Source organism: Salvelinus alpinus, chromosome 28 (assembly GCF_045679555.1).
Source record: "Salvelinus alpinus chromosome 28, SLU_Salpinus.1, whole genome shotgun sequence".
Taxonomy (NCBI): domain Eukaryota; kingdom Metazoa; phylum Chordata; class Actinopteri; order Salmoniformes; family Salmonidae; genus Salvelinus; species Salvelinus alpinus.
In genome coordinates, this window is record NC_092113.1 from 27,018,468 (window position 1) to 27,034,372 (window position 15,905).

The 15,905-nt window shown below is 42.0% G+C and overlaps 1 protein-coding gene across 2 annotated transcripts; it reads left to right on the top strand.

The window, feature by feature from the left end:
- Positions 1-732: 732 nt before the first annotated feature.
- Positions 733-6,134, top strand: gtsf1 (gametocyte specific factor 1). 2 transcript variants are annotated; one of them, XM_071372558.1, is made up of 8 exons: positions 733-889; positions 1,206-1,349; positions 4,727-4,833; positions 4,969-5,095; positions 5,199-5,282; positions 5,481-5,544; positions 5,667-5,737; positions 5,899-6,134. In XM_071372558.1, coding segments are annotated over exons 2-8 (552 nt in total). In that variant the 5' UTR covers positions 733-889; positions 1,206-1,252; the 3' UTR covers positions 5,901-6,134. The 2 variants fall into 2 exon arrangements, with proteins under 2 accessions (XP_071228659.1, XP_071228660.1); XM_071372559.1 differs by having other exon boundaries at positions 5,202-5,282.
- Positions 6,135-15,905: the final 9,771 nt, after the last annotated feature.

The following is a 15,905-nucleotide window of genomic DNA, read 5'->3' on the forward strand; positions in this document are numbered from 1 at the left end:
AATCCCGGTTTCAACTGTACTGGGCAGATAGCATACAGCATGGCGTCATGTGGGCGAGTGGTTTGCTAATGTCAACATTGTGAACAAAGTACCCCATGATGGCGGTGGGGTTATGGTATGGGCAGACATAAGCTGCAGACAACGAATACAATTGCATTTTATCGATGGCAATTTGAATGCACAGAGATACCATGACGAGATCCTGGAGGCCCATTGTCATGCCAGTTATCCGCCGCCATCACCTCATGTTTCATAATGATAATGCACAGCCCCATGTTGCAAGGATCTGTGCAGAATTCCTGAAAAGTGAAAATATCCCAGTTCTTCCATGGCCTGCATACTCACATACCGCCCGTTCCAGTTCCCACCAATATTCAACAACTTCGCACAGCCATTGAAGAGGAGTGGGACAACATTCCACTGGCTACAATCAACACAGTCTGATCAACTATGGGAAGGAGATGTGTTGCACTGCATGAGGCACACGGTGGTCACACCAAGTACTGACTGGTTTTCTGATCCACACCCCTACCTTTTAAGAATTTGTTCTTAACTGACTTGCCTAGTTAAATAAAAGGTTAAATAAAATATTTTGCATATCTGTATTCCCAGTGAAATACATAGATTAAGTCAAATGAATTTATTTCAATTTACTAATTTCCTTATGAACTGTAACTAAGTAAAATATTTGAAATTGTTGCGTTTATATTTTTGTTCAGTTCGCTGAGCGTCACATATGTTGTGGCAACGTGTTTGACAGCCAATGACATGGCTGATTGACATTGTAGGACACACCCACTGGATCAAACCATGTTTTGCCGTATTTAAAAGTTGAAGTCAATTTCCACTACAGCTACACGCGCTCTTCCAAATTCAGTTTACTAAAAAGGTGAATATTTGCTAAATCTGGTTATTTTTTAAAGACGTTGCTTGGTTTACTTTAAAAAAATCTGTTTATTGCCAAGAGAAAGGCAAAGTTTGAGAGCTATCATTATTATGCAGAATCATTATTTAAACGTTCCTAGCTAGGGGCTGGCCATGCCACATGTTATTAGCTAGTATCAGGAAAAAAAACGTGCAAATTAGAAACTCAAACTGTAGCCAGCGGTTGAATGCATGATCATGGTGTAACATTGTAAGCTACCTAACGTTACCTGAAAGATAATTTAAGTATTCACGTGCTACGAACTTGTTGAGTAAATTAGCTCGGTAACCAGGCTTCAGCGACCACCAGGCCACACTTCGAGGAAAGATGTCTACCATCAGATTTGGATCAACTTGTAGTCCTTCGAAGACTACTCTAGCTGAGCCATTGCCACGCTGGAACGATGAGGAAGGGGAAAAGGCTGGTAAGAGTCAAATATACATTGCCTTTTGTATTTCAATCAATTACAATTTTTGATTGTTGGCTCCTAGGGACTTCTCATACTTTAATTCACGTGTCTCTGTCTGCAGTGACCTGATTGTCCTGCACGGATGTGATCAACTGACTATGACAGAGGCTTGAATACTTTTATAACTAAACCAAGATAGACCACAGGTTGTTGTTTCCAATGGGACAAATGAGTCATGGTGGGCAGAGCCAAGCACGCGCTAGCAATATCCCATTGGCGCGTTCTAGTATGCATCTACATATTTCCGTTAGGGAACGCCTACTGTGAAGTGCGCGTTTACAATGACTCAATTCGCGTTTGTGCTCCTAAACAGCTTGCTTTTAAAAAATAAACTTTTGCAAAGGGTAATGTCTATAAAACTTAGTCCACTCTGTTTATAACAGATTATAATTTTTTGGAACTTTATTGAGATCAAATGTTTAATTGATGAGAATTTGCAGATTGTTGGACAAAATCCACTGCCTGCCAGTGGGCTTCCTCTCACTACCATATTTGGTAGTGAGTGGAACCACCAACTGGATGCTTCACGTTTACACATCCAGTGAAATATGTCTCATTGTACAATCTGTGCTAGCACCACTGTGTTTGTATTCTTCAATGTTGCTGGAATTACCTAATGTATGCTACAGGAAGGCAACAGGCCTAGGCCTAACTATCCCTTTTTGATTGGATCCATTTGGGCAGAGTGCTGATTACGCAATGACACCCGGGGGGTCTCTATTTATTAATTTAATAATAGACGTCATTTAAACAGAGAAAATATTACCTTTTTTAAAGTGGCATGAACACAGCCAGTCATGATATTTTCATCTGATTGTCAAATAAATAAATTCAAAAAGTAGGCTACCTGTGCGTGTTCGTACACTCCAACATTCCATCATCCAAACTGCTTGTATAGCCACCAAACGCCATTTGAAGAATGGAAATAGACATCTCTTACAAAACACCAAAAAGTGTGCCCAATGACATTCAGCCATTGCCATTGATTAGGCCTACATTAATTGATGTCTTGCAGACAGTAGTAAAGGTCGCAGTTGTAAATGAGAACTTGTTCTCAACTGGCCTACCTGGTTAAATAAAGCTGAAAAAAATAAATAAAGTTGTATTTTTGTTGCATTTAGGGGAGCTAACGTCTCATTCAAGGTGGCTGGGCCCTGGTTCCCCTGTAATTCGCACCCTGCATTTGGGTAAACCATAATTCTATCCTCCTGATTCCTGTTTACAAGCAAAAATTAAAGCAGGAAGCACCCGTGACACGATCAATTACAGGACTGTTTTGCTATCACAGACTGGAATATGTTCCGGGAATCACCCGACGGCATTGAGGAGTACACATCAGTCATTGGCTTCATCAATAAGTGCATCGACGACGTCGTCCCCACAGTGACCGTGCGTACATACCCCAACCAGAAGCCATGGATTACAGGCAACATCCGCACTGAGCTAAAGGTTAGAGCTGCCACTTTCAGGTAGCGGGATTCTACCCTGGAAGCTTATGAGAAATCCCGCTATGCCCTCCGACGAACCATCAAACAGGCAAAGCGTCAATACAGGACTAAGATCGAATCGTACTACACCGGCTCTGACGCTTGTTCGGATGTGGCAGGGCTTGCAAACCATTACAGACTACAAAGAGAAGCACAGACGAGAGCTGCCCAGTGACACCAACTGGCAAGTGTCTTCACTGACATTTTCAACCTCTCCCTGTCCAAGTCTGTAATACCAACAAACAGACCATCATAGTCCCTGTGCCCAAGAACACTAAGGTAACCTGCCTAAATGACTACCGACACGTAGCACTCACATCTGTAGCCATGAAGTGCTTTGAAAGGCTGGTCATGGCTCACATAAACAACATCCCAGAAACCCTAGACCCACTCCAATTTGCATACCGCTCCAACAGATCCACAGATGATGCAGTATCTATTGCACTCCACACTGCCCTTTCCCACCTGGGCAAAAGGAACACCTATGTGAGAATGCTATTCATTGACTACAGGTCAGCGTTCAACAACATAGTGCCCTCAAAGCTCATCAATAAGCTAAGGACCCTGGGACTGAACAACTCCCTCTGCAACTGGATACTGGACTTCCTAATGGGCCGCCCCCAGTTGGTAAGGGTAGGTAACAACACATCCGCCACGCTGATCCTCAACACAGGGGCCCCTCAGGGGTGCGTGCTCAGTCCCCTCCTGTACTTCTTGTTCGCTCATGACTGCACGGCCAGGCATGACTCCAACACCGTCATTAAGTTTGCTGATGACACAACAGTGGTAGGTCTGATCACCGACAAGACAGCCTATATGGAGGTGGTCAGAGACCTGGCTGTGTGGTGCCAGGACAACAACCTTTCCATCAACGTGATCAAGACAAAGGAGATTATTGTGGACTACAGGAAAAAGAGGACCGAGCACTCCCCCATTCTCATCGACGGGGCTGTAGTGGTGCAGGTTGAGAGCTTCAAGTTCCTTGGTGTCCACTTCACCAACAAACTAACATAGTCCAAGACAGTTGTGAAGAGGGCACGACAAAACCTATTCCCCCTCAGGAGACTGAAAAGATTTGGCAAGGGTCCTCAGATCCCCTCAAGATTTTACAGCTGCACCATCAAGAGCATCCTGAGTGGTTGCATCACTGCCTGGTATTGCTACTGCTCGGCCTCCGACCGCAAGGCACAACAGAGGGTATTGCAAACGGCCCAGTACATCACTGGGGCCAAGCTTCCTGCCATCCAGGACCTCTATAACAGGCGCTGTCAGAGGAAGGCCCTAAAAATTGCCAAAGTCTCCAGCCACTGTAGTCATAGACTGTTCTCTCTGCTACCGTACGGCAAGTGATACCGGAGTGCCAAGTCTTGGTCCAAGACAGCTTCTACCCCCAAGCCATAAGACTCCTGAATATCTAATCAAATGGCTACCCAGACTATTTGCATTGCCCCCCTCTTTTACACCGCTATTACTCTCTGTTGTTATCATCTATGCATAGTCACTTTAATAACTCTACCTACATGTACATATTCCATCAACTAACCGTAGCTCCTGCACATTGACTCTGTATAGTCTCGCTATTGTTATTTCACTGCTGCTCTTTAATTACTTGTTGCTTTTATTTGTTATTCTTACCTGTATTTTTTTTAACTGCATTGTTTAGGGGCTCGTAAGTAAGCATTTCACTGTAAAGTCTACACCTATTGTATTCGGTGCATGTGAATAATAACGTTTGATTTTGATTTGACACCTTGCCTACATTAGTCTACTTTTAGCTCATTCTAACTAAGTAATTTCCTTGGTGGTAACTTTGCTCCATGGCATTATTTTCTCTGTTGTCAATAGATCCAGAAGATGCCTGTGATCCAAATAAACTCCTTCAGTGTCCATACGACAAGAACCATCAGATCCGTGCCTGCCGCTTTCCATACCATCTGATCAAATGCAGCAAAGTTAGTAGCTATAGGAAGTAATGTTGTTGAAGGCGCAATATGACATTGTGCCATGTCATCTTAAATGTTGCTAATATAGTCAGTTAGTACATGGGAAAACAAGTTATTCAGCTGTCCTCTTGTCCTTTCCTGTAGAACCACCCTAAACTGGCCAGTGAATTAAAAACGTGCCCTTTCAACGCCCGCCACCTGATGCCCAAGCATGAGCTTTCACACCACATTGCTAACTGTGTTGACAGAATATCTGTGAATGCAGAAGACTGTGAGCTTTTTTTGTTTTGTTTTACCCTTCCTGTATTTTCATTATTCAATGATAAGCCTATTTGCACCCTTTAGTGAGTCTAACCAGGTTCTGTTATTTCCAGTAGGCAGCGCTGAGGTGCAGAGCAAATGGCAGGTACCTGTTAGCACCTGGACCAACACCAACTGTGATGAGGACTGGGATAAAGGTACTCTCTCTCAAACTGCTGATTATGCGTGTGTACTCAAAGCAAAGATGCCATGTATGCATTTATTTGTTTCGCAACTTCTGCACACTCTGTGGACTGATGCAGTGAATGCAACTTTTCAGATATTTTTATGCTGGAGATTTTCCATTGATTTCCATCGGCAGCATTTTATTTAAATGCAGCTTTTTCTTTTTGTAGAAGCTGATATTTCTTCAGTGCCTTTCGTATGGGGAGTGTCCACAAACCTGATCAGTCAGAACAGGTCAGCTGACCACACAAAGTTTGCAGTGGAGTTCATTGCTACTAGATATGATATTTGAAACAGAGCTGGTTAATATTTTCAAATTTAAAACATAGTTTTAAGTGTAGTCTCCTTTTTTTTAGGACTGAGCCATGCACTACAAACAATCTTACTCCTGGACTCCGAGCTCCAAGAACTCTGCCCTGGAAAATGTGTAAGTCATGTTTAATCTGTTTTTATGTTACAGCATTCTGTATTTCTTATGGTTTGGAGCCACGCTGTCTTTTCTTGCTGTACTGTCTCACTTAAAAGCTTGTGGCCAGGTGTTCACTTGTCCCTCATAGGCTCATTGTATTTCTCATTATTTTTGTTCAGGACTGACTAAGGGCAGAATGAGTGACAAAAGTTGGAAGTCAAGAGGCTATCTTGCAGTTAAGTTTTATATCATAGATGCATGTTTTATTAGCTCACTTTGACTTGATTATGGACACGTTTGAGAAAAATCCCATTGACTATTTTGTTTGACTATAAATGCATGCTTTGTAACCTAACCTTAGACATGGTGATTGGGGTTTGTGTCCCCTTTTTTGTTATTAAAAGGCTTTTTTGCAGAAGTGTTTCCCTATAACATTCCCTGTTAATGTACTGTATGTTTCTGATGCCCTACTGCAGATATGAATATATTCTCACTGTATTGCACATATCAGATATCTTCAAGATGCTCATTATGTTGACTGTGAAGTTGATTTAGCCTCTTAATGGATCTTGCTTTGATATTTTGCCAGTTTGTTGTATATTATTGGATTTTGGCCTGTAATTACAACTTTTTTTTAAGTGAGGTAATGTTCTGTCCTCATGGCGGTTTAAATGTCTACAATTTGCATGTTGGGCTCAAGAGAACTGACAGGTTGAAAATGGATAGGGCATTTAAGCAGATTGGACTAGAGTTGGACATTTAATCCTATCCGATAGGCAAAATCCAGATAATTTTTGATAAACTGGGCCCAACTGATCTCTTGTTAAACCGTCAATACACAATACATTCATCCACGCAGCTGTTCTTAATTGCAACTGTTAAGGTCATCTCCATAGATGGATTAGCTGACAATGTCACAAACTATGCACGTTCATCAAATGGGGCAGAAGTCTGTTTTGTGATTCTGGATGGCAACAATGACAAGAAGCTACCATTTGGGGAATCGTATTGTAGGTGGTTCGTTTCAGCTTGTATCTTGTTACAATGTCTTGTTTTGACTGATGCCACCTATATGCAAACTTTTTAATTCACATTAGTAACGGGAATGTCACGAGCCGGAGGGGGTTTGGCTCAAATGTACCATACATGGTGTGTTCGTAAATTCACTGGAGTGCCAGAGTGCGCTCTGGGCGTTTGTAAATTCAGAGCGTTCAATTCACACTGGACGAACTGGCCGAGGAGTAGGATTGATCCGAGCGTTCTGACATTACAACCACAGTCGATTACCAAGCTAACTGGCTAAAGTTGGCTAGCTAAATTACTTCCAGACACAAATGACAGAACCTCAGTCTGACAATTTTACTAACGCAGCTGGTTATGCTGTTTTCATGTTATCTAGTGTTGGTAAATACATCTTTGCTGCTGGCAACAAATTGAATTGTTTTAATGCCGACGTTTACTAACACAGTCATAATCAACAGGTGTTGAGCGTTTGTAAATTCATCAGTTATTCTGCGCTCAAGCACGCTCAGACGAATTCTCTGAAATCGGAGTAGATAGCCATAGTCCAGTACCCTAAGCAGGGAAACTATTCAGCTAGCTATGCAAGCAACTTTTCATGCAGCTATCATACTAGACTCTTGAATAATGCAACATTTCAAAACCATGTGAAAACATTTTAAATTGTTTATTTTCTAAGCCATAAACATTAATTTAGCAAAGTGTAAATCATAGTACACATGCTAGGATGCGATAGTCAGGCATCCCATTGTGACAGCTGTGCGGCTCCTTCAACTGTTTACCATTGGGGGAGAAAAATAAATAAAAAATGGGCCAATGCATTAGCAGCAGGGTCTGGTTTGCTTAGTTCATTGACTATATATGAACCAGAAAAAACAGTGTGTGTGACATCTCGCTTCCTATTCCATCTTGGTTACTGCCACCTGCAGATATGGAATGTTTGCTCACACATAATTCATTGGCTTATCCCTCTTGATGACCTGGATGGAATTGTGTGGTCCTTCCTAAACCCATAGGAAGTCCCACCCAGTTGACTATGTTAAAATGGTGGAAGTCCTCAATGCAATGTCCAAGCCAAAACGGGTTATTTCCAAGTAGTGATCTCTATGGTGTCACCTTAGTCCTGCTTGCTGCCATAGTCTTTGAAGATATGTTTGCCCTCTGGTGGGTATTATCATCGGAACAACTTAGTCCTACTTTGAGCAGACCATGGGCGATTTGTTCTATTTGACAATCATTCCATACACCTGAAATAAAATATTTCCTTGTTTACCAAGACAAATCTACTGTGGCAATTTAACCATGGAAATTGAATGTTGGTGTAGCCTACTGTTATTTGTTTTCTATTTTATGTAATCCATTAAATACAACTGTCTTTAAAATATAATTGTATGGTCCTTTATCAAGATGATCGGGGGTAAAATATCCCTTGACTGTCCATATTTTAAATGTGTAACTAATATAACTATATAGCAGGGGTACGCAACTCTTATCCTGTGAGGTCCGGAGCCTGCTGGTTTTCTGTTCTACCTGATAATTAATTGCACCCACCTGGTGGCATAGGGCTAAATCAGTTCCTGATTTAAAGGGGAACAGTGAATGGCTTCGAGGTCCAGAGTTGAGTTTGAATTTCTATATAGTATGTATTTAGCAACGGTGCTTTTATTAGAAGTCACAGTAGGGCTCAACACTTGCCTTTTCTTTGACGTGAGCTGTTTGCATGAATGTTACTTTAGACAGGGTATTAGGTAATGATAATGTCATTTGTTTTTAAACTTGCGCAAAAGAGGTTAATGATATCCCACACATGGGTTTTATTGGTATTCCTGCAAGGATGGTGACACATTCGATAGCATTGGTATAGAGGCTATGAAAAGAAAACAACCCCAATGTTTAACAGTTCAACTTTTAAAATAAGAGATATAAAAGATATATATATTCAAGGAACATACTGAACTTAAAAATGTGATTTTAAAATACATATAAAGATGTAAAAAAAAAAAAAAAAAAAAAAAAAATGACATTTATGCATGTCTTTAAACACAAGTAGGGTTACAATCCTACTTTTAAGCAACCATGATCCTATCATGGTCGTTAGACTGTCTCCAGTCTTCTACAAGCAGATTTGATCCTACTTTCTCACCACGTGAAGAGGTCATTTTCCTCAGGATGAGACGCACTGATAACTGATGCAGCTGCTGAAAGGTTGCAGCGTCCACGCACAGTGTCAAATCCAGAGTGCTCTTCTCTAGACAACGTCCTATTAATTATCTCCCATGCAACATCCAAGTTAGTGAAATATATATATATTTTTTTCTCTCTTCAATATGATTTAACAAACTATGAAGTTATTCCATCGTTTCCTTTATGCAAGAAGTGAAATGTCAGCTGTTTCATGATGCTCAGAAAATATATTAGATTCTTGAATTCCCAGTGAAGCTTTCCAAAATATGACATTTCAAGAACAACTAAATGATGAGGTTCATTTTTGAATGACAACAGTCAGAATTTAAGTGAGAAGAATGTCAAGGTTCATGATTTCTTGAATTAAAAACTAGACTTCAAAGACGTTCATTGTTTTTGTGTAGTGATGCTCTGCTCTCTGAGGCTTCTTTGCCAAGCTAGGTTTCTGACATAAGTATTTTTAAAGGAGCCACCTGATGGCACTGTTAATCCATTTGTAGCTGAAAAGTCTATTTAGGTTTATACACAATTCACTGTGTAGAGACAGTTATTGAATTATACTTGACTATGTATGCTGCAAATACATTTTGCATTTTAAAGATGTAATCTTTCATACATATGTTGCTATACATCAAGACCTACTATAGATTGGTTTTCCCCTTGCCACTGATTACTCATGGAATCAATTTCAGCAACTAGCCTAAAGAGATTATAGGGGGACTAGAATTTGGATAAACCTGTCCAGGCTGCTTCCTTTAGGACTTTGGCGATACTATGTTATCTCCCATGGGCAGTTTTTACTTCATATCTCAAATGTCCTTGTTCCACTTGATGGGATTTGGATGTTCCTCAAGCGTCCATGTGAGCAAACATGAGCAGTATTGGTTACGGTTACAGACCTCCAAGGCCACAGTGGGGTGTTAATCCTAGAAGGGACCTGCCCTGCCAACACACACTCAGTCGCTTCTAAGTGGCATTATTGATTTCATATGATGACTGGCTATTTTTAAAGTGGAGGCTAATATTGGAGGTGTTCAGAGGACTGTCTGTCTCCTTCCATGTTGCCATCTGGGTTGAGAGAATATGAGTCCCCCTAGGAACATAGTGTACACTTGGAGGAATCTAAACAAGTCATGACTTTCTACTTCCTTTTACAGTTGGATCCAATGCATTTGTGTGATTCTCGTAGTGAAATACCCTTTTCGTTGCATTGTTTGAGCTGCTAAAATTATAGTTATGTAGGCCTATGTCCTACAATATGTGGACAAGAAACTGCAATAAACGTTCCTTATTGCCTGGAAACTACTTGATGGTCATTGGCTCAGCGTCTTCCGGGGTAGGCCGTCATTGTAAATAAGAATTTGTTCTTAATTGATTTGCCTAGTTTAAATTTAAAAATATATCTAAATTCAGACCCTTTACTATAAGACTTGAAATTGGGCTCAGGTGCATCCTGTTTCCATTGATCATCCTTGATGTTTCTACAACTTGATTGGAGTTCACCTGTGGTAAAATCAATTGATTGAACATGATTTGGAAAGGCACACGCCTGTCTAATGTCCCACAGTTGACAGTGCATGCCAGAGCAAAAACCAAGCCATGAGGTTGAAGGAATTGTTCGTAGAGCTCCGAGACAGGATTGTGTCGGCACATATCTGGGAGGGGTACCAAAAAAATGTCTGCGGCATTGAAGGTCCCCAAGAACACAATGGCCTCAATCATTCTTAAATGAAAGAAGTTTGTAACCACCAAGACTCTTCCTAGAGCTGTCCGCCCAGCCAAACTGAGCAATCTGGGGGGGAAGGGCCTTGGTCAGGGAGGTGACCAAGAACCTGATGGTCACTCTGACAGAGCTCCAGAGTTCCTCTGTGGAGATGGGAGAATGTTCCAGAAGGACAACCACCTATGCAGCACTCCACCAATCAGGCCTTTATGGTAGAGTGGCCAGATGGAAGCCACTCTTCTCTAAAAGGCACATGACCGCCCGCATGGTGGTGGCATCTTCATGCTGTGGCAATGTTTTTTCAGCGGCAGGGACTGGAAGACTGGTCAGGATCGAGGGAAAGATGAACTGAGCAAAGTACAGAGAGCTCCTTGATGAAAATCTGCTCCAGAGCGCTCATGGCCTCCAACTGGGGCAAAGGTTCACCTTCCAACAGAGCCATGACCCTAAGCACACAGCCAAGATAACGCTGGAGTGGCTTCAGGACAAGTCTTTGAGTGGCCTAGCCAGAGCCCGGACTTGAAAATCTCTGGAGAGACCATAAAATAGCTGGGAAGCGACGCTCCCCATCCAACCTGACAGAACTTGAGAGGACCTGCAGAGAAGAATAGGAGAAACTCTCCAAATACAGGTGTGCCAAGCTTGTAGCGTCATACCCAAGAAGACTCAAGTTTGTAATTTGCTGCCAAAGGTGCTTCAACAAAGTACTTATGTAAATGTGAAATTTCAGTTTTTGTGCAGTTTGTTTATGTCTAAGAGCCGATCTGTGATTCTTAACCAACCATTCTAGAACGGGGTGGCTAACCCTCCTTGGACCTGGGCCCAGATTCACAAAACCTTAATTTCTTATTTCTTAACTGCCAGATTTTCCTCAACTATAGATTTATGAAGAAAGTAAAGCAAAGTTGCTATTCCTCAAAGTTTATTGGAAATGTTCTGCGTTATTTCTTATCTTTCACCTTAAGCAAAACGTTTTTGGATTTGTTCTTAATTCTAAGATAGCTAAATCCTTGTCTTAAACTCAGGGCAGTGAGAGAATAGGCTACACTCACAAACTGACTTGCCTAGTTAAATAAAGGTAAAATAATTCATAAATATTAAATAAAATGTTTTACGACAGTAATCTCAGTAAGAAATATGCTAACATGATTGTCGGTTGCCTAGGAACAAATATCTTAAGAAGATTCTAACAAGATATTTGAGAAGTTTGTAGGAAAATCTTTCAATCTTAAGATATTGTTGAGGAATTGCACTAATGAACTATCTTATGAACTTTATTATATATTTTTTAAGAAGCTTCTTAAGTTTTTGCATAAGAAGTGTTTTGTGAATATGCACCCTGTTCCTCAAGACCTTGATTGGCTGATTCAGGTGTGCTTTCTTCCCTCTCGCCCGAACCTGGGCTTGAATCAGGGACCCCCTGCACACATCGAAAACAGTCAACCTTAGAAGCATCATTACCTATCGCTCCACAAAAGCGATAGGTAACGATGCAGAGCACGTCACCGTTTTGAAATGCCATTAGCGTGCACCGCTAACTGGCTAGCCATTTCACACCAGTTACATTTGTTTAGGGCTGGAGTGAAAGCCTTCATACACAGTGAGAAGGGGCGTGCTCGTTTTGCACTGCCGTGGGACGCCAGACTATGTTAAGTGGCGAAAGCGGAGAATTGTAGAGCTGGGAGCAGTGAAAGTCAATACTATAAACCGACAGACGATTGAAAAATGTCAAACAGAGAGAAACAGTTGTTACTGTTTTTATAACTAATGACAAACAGCATAGTAAATCTATTCAGTTTGCCTCTGATGCAAATGGCTGTTAAAATGTTTGTTAATCAATGACCATAAGTTAGTTTGTGTCTATCGTGTACATTTTGTTGTTTTGTTTTTGACTCAGCCAGACTCGCCGACTGTTTTGAGCGGGGCATTCTGCTTCTGTCGCCGGGACACCCGGCTTCAAAGTGAGTGTTAACTTCGCCCACTCAAGCAACAGCCAGGGGACCGGGCAATGCAAAACGTGCTCGCCCAAGTTCTCCATGAGGACTGTTGGACTAAGCCCTAGTTGTCACGGGCATCGTCTAGGTGGAAATGACTGGACCAACGTGCAGCGTAGTGAGCATACATTTTCCTTTATTTATGTAAATGTTGCCAACAAAACAAGACACAAAGAAACGACCGTGAAGCTTACTAGGGCTATAGTGCCACTAACAAAGATAACTACCCACAACTAAGGTGGAAAAACAGGCTGCCTAAGTATGATTCCCAATCAGAGACAACGATAGACAGCTGTCCCTGATTGAGAACCATACCCGGCCAAAACATAGAAACAGAAAACATAGAAATAAAGAAACTAGAATGCCCACCCAAAATAGAGAATAAAAGCCTCTCTATGGCATGACACTAGTCTAGAATTAGTGTTGATCAGGTGCTCTAACTCATCACCCACCAGTGGTCTGGATGGGGCTTCCTCTGTCACCCAGCCCATATCTATCTATGCTGAATCTGAACATGCAGTGTCTGTTGGTAGGAATACAGATGGGACACTTATTTTTCCAGGTAAGTTGACTGAGAACACATTCTCATTTACAGCAACAACCTGGGGAATAGTTAAAGGGATGAATGAGCAAATTGCAAACTGGGGATTCTTAGGTGACCATGATGGTTTGAGGGCCAGATTGGGAATTTAGCCAGGACACCAGGGTTAACATCCCTACTCTTACAATAAGTGCCATTGGATCTTTAATGACCTCAGAGAGTCAGGACACCCATTTAACATCCCATCTGAAAGATAGCACCCTACACACAGTAGTGTCCCCAATCACTGCCCTGGGGCATTGGGATATTGTTAGACCAGAGGAAATAGTGCCTCCTACTGGCCCTCCAACACCACTTCCAGCAGCATCTGGTCTCCCATCCAGGTACTGACCGGAACCAACCCTGCTTAGCTTCAGAAGCAAACCAGCAGTGGTATGCAGGGTGGTATGCTGCTGGCACAATTCGTGTTCAATTCATGACATATTCATGCAGTAGGAATAGCTAAATGGGACAAAGTGAAAGAACTTGACCCTTATATCTTTATAGTTAATTGAACTGAGCAGTAGTCATACAGACAGACACCGTATACATTGTGTTGTACATGACTAGTGCAGCTTTAATCACATTTTGTTTGAATATAACATACAGATTTGTAACAGCTCCCAGCTAATATGTAATTATTACTTCATAATAATAAGAATGGTTATTGGATTGAAAGAAACGACCTACGTGACTGGCAGGTAACCAAGCCAATGGAGCATTGAGTAAAATCTGTATCAAACTTTTTAAAGGGATTTACTTTTTATCAACTCCCCTAGGATGCAATATGTGTTAAGTTTCCTCACAGATTGCATTTGCTGCATGCTCTGAGTCTGACTGCAGCCCATGTCTCTCTTTGCACACACATTTCTGTGCACTATCGTTGACGCAGATCATGGTGACAAAATTAGGCCATGGCAGTTTGTGTTCCCACAAGGCCATGTGAAACCCAAGTCTATTCCCCATGGAGTTGTCTGTCTTCAGTCTAGCGTCACTGGGTCACCAACTTATTCCATCTTAGCAGTTGCACCCCTCACAATGCTTATTGCCTGATTTTGGGCAATTGATAACCTATGTAAGGAGCACCTGTACTTCATGAATGGTCTCTTCATATGATTGCCTTTGTAGCAACCCGCCAGAAGTGGTAGTCTACACTCAGCAATTGAAGCATACTCTACATATTTTAAAGTGTGAGAATGTCTCACTATTCATTGTTGAAATAAGTCACTTGAGCGACTGGGGAAGGGAAGTAATTGTAATTTATGATTGGATCATACGGTTTTATGTATGGCCAATCCCTTGCTTCGTATGTACATTATGCCTTAGCTAGATGGTATTTTTAAATGAAAGTTATCCTATCACAAGTGAGAGAAACTATAGAGCCCCACAGTGGAGGTGTCATAATACCCATAAAACCTACCAGTCAAATAGGGAAATGGTTCCAATTGTTTTTCCACCATTAATTTTACCCATAGGGGATTTTAGAAACACTTAAAATAAGGGCTGTGATTTGTGTAGGCTTACCCTGGCGTGACGTTTTGATAACCATGTAAATCATTCTCGGACCACCCCTCATCACTGTCAAGCGCTCCCTAAAACACTTCTGCGAGCAGGCCTTTCTAATCGACCTCGCCCGGGTATCCTGGAAGGATTTTGACCTCATCCCGTCAGTAGAGGATGCCTGGTTGTTCTTTTAAATGTGCTTTCCTCACCATCTTAAATAAGCATGCCCCTTTCAATAAAAAATAAAAACTAAGAACAGATATAGCCCGTGGTTCACTCCAGACTTTACTGCCCTTGACCAGCACAAAATCACACTGTGGTGTACTGCACTAGCTTCGAATAGTCCCTGCGATATGCAACTTTTCAGGGAAGTCAGGAACCAATACACACAGTCAGTTAGGAAAGCAAAGGCTAGCTTTTTCAAACAGAAATTTGCATCCTGCAGCACTAATTCCAAAAGGTTTTGGGAGACTGTAAAGTCCATGGAGAATAAGAGTACATCCTCCCAGCTGCCCACTGCACTGAGACTAGGAAACACTGTCACCACTGATAAATCCATGATAATCGAGAATTTTAATAAGCATTTCTCTACGGCTGGCCATGCTTTCCACCTGGCTACCCCAACCCTGGCCAACAGCTCTGCACCCCACACAGCAACTGGCCCAACCCCCTCCGCCGCCATTGTTGCAACCCCTATTACTAGTTTGTTCAACCTCTCTTTCATATCGTCTGAGATTCCTAAAGATTGGAAAGCAGCCGCGGTCATGCCCCTCTTCAAAGGGGGATGTCTAGACCCAAACTGTTACAGACCTATATCCATCCTGCCCTGCCTTTCTAAAGTCTTCGAAAGCCAAGTGAACAAACAGATTACCGACCATTTCGAATCCCACCGTACCTTCTCCTCTATGCAATCTGGTTTCCGAGCGGGTCACGGGTGCACCTCAGCCACGCTCAAGGTCCTAAACAATATCATAACCGCCATCGATAAAAGACAGTACTGTGCAGCCGTCTTCATCGACCTGGCCAAGGCTTTCGATTCTGTCAATCACCGTATTCTTATCGGCAGACTCAACAGCCTTGGTTTCTCAAATGACTGCCTCGCCTGGATCACCAACTACTTCCCAGATAGAGTTCAGTGTGTCAAATCGGAGGGCCTGTTGTCCGGACCTCTGGCAGTCTCTA

Excerpts from the sequence above, each read along its gene's own strand:
- gtsf1 (XM_071372558.1), top strand. The coding sequence starts at position 1,253 with ATGTCTACCATCAGATTTGGATCAACTTGTAGTCCTTCGAAGACTACT. Across the intron at positions 1,350-4,726 it reads TGAGGAAGGGGAAAAGGCTG|ATCCAGAAGATGCCTGTGAT; the intron begins GTAAGAGTCAAA and ends TGTTGTCAATAG. Across the intron at positions 5,096-5,198 it reads ATCTGTGAATGCAGAAGACT|TAGGCAGCGCTGAGGTGCAG; the intron begins GTGAGCTTTTTT and ends TGTTATTTCCAG.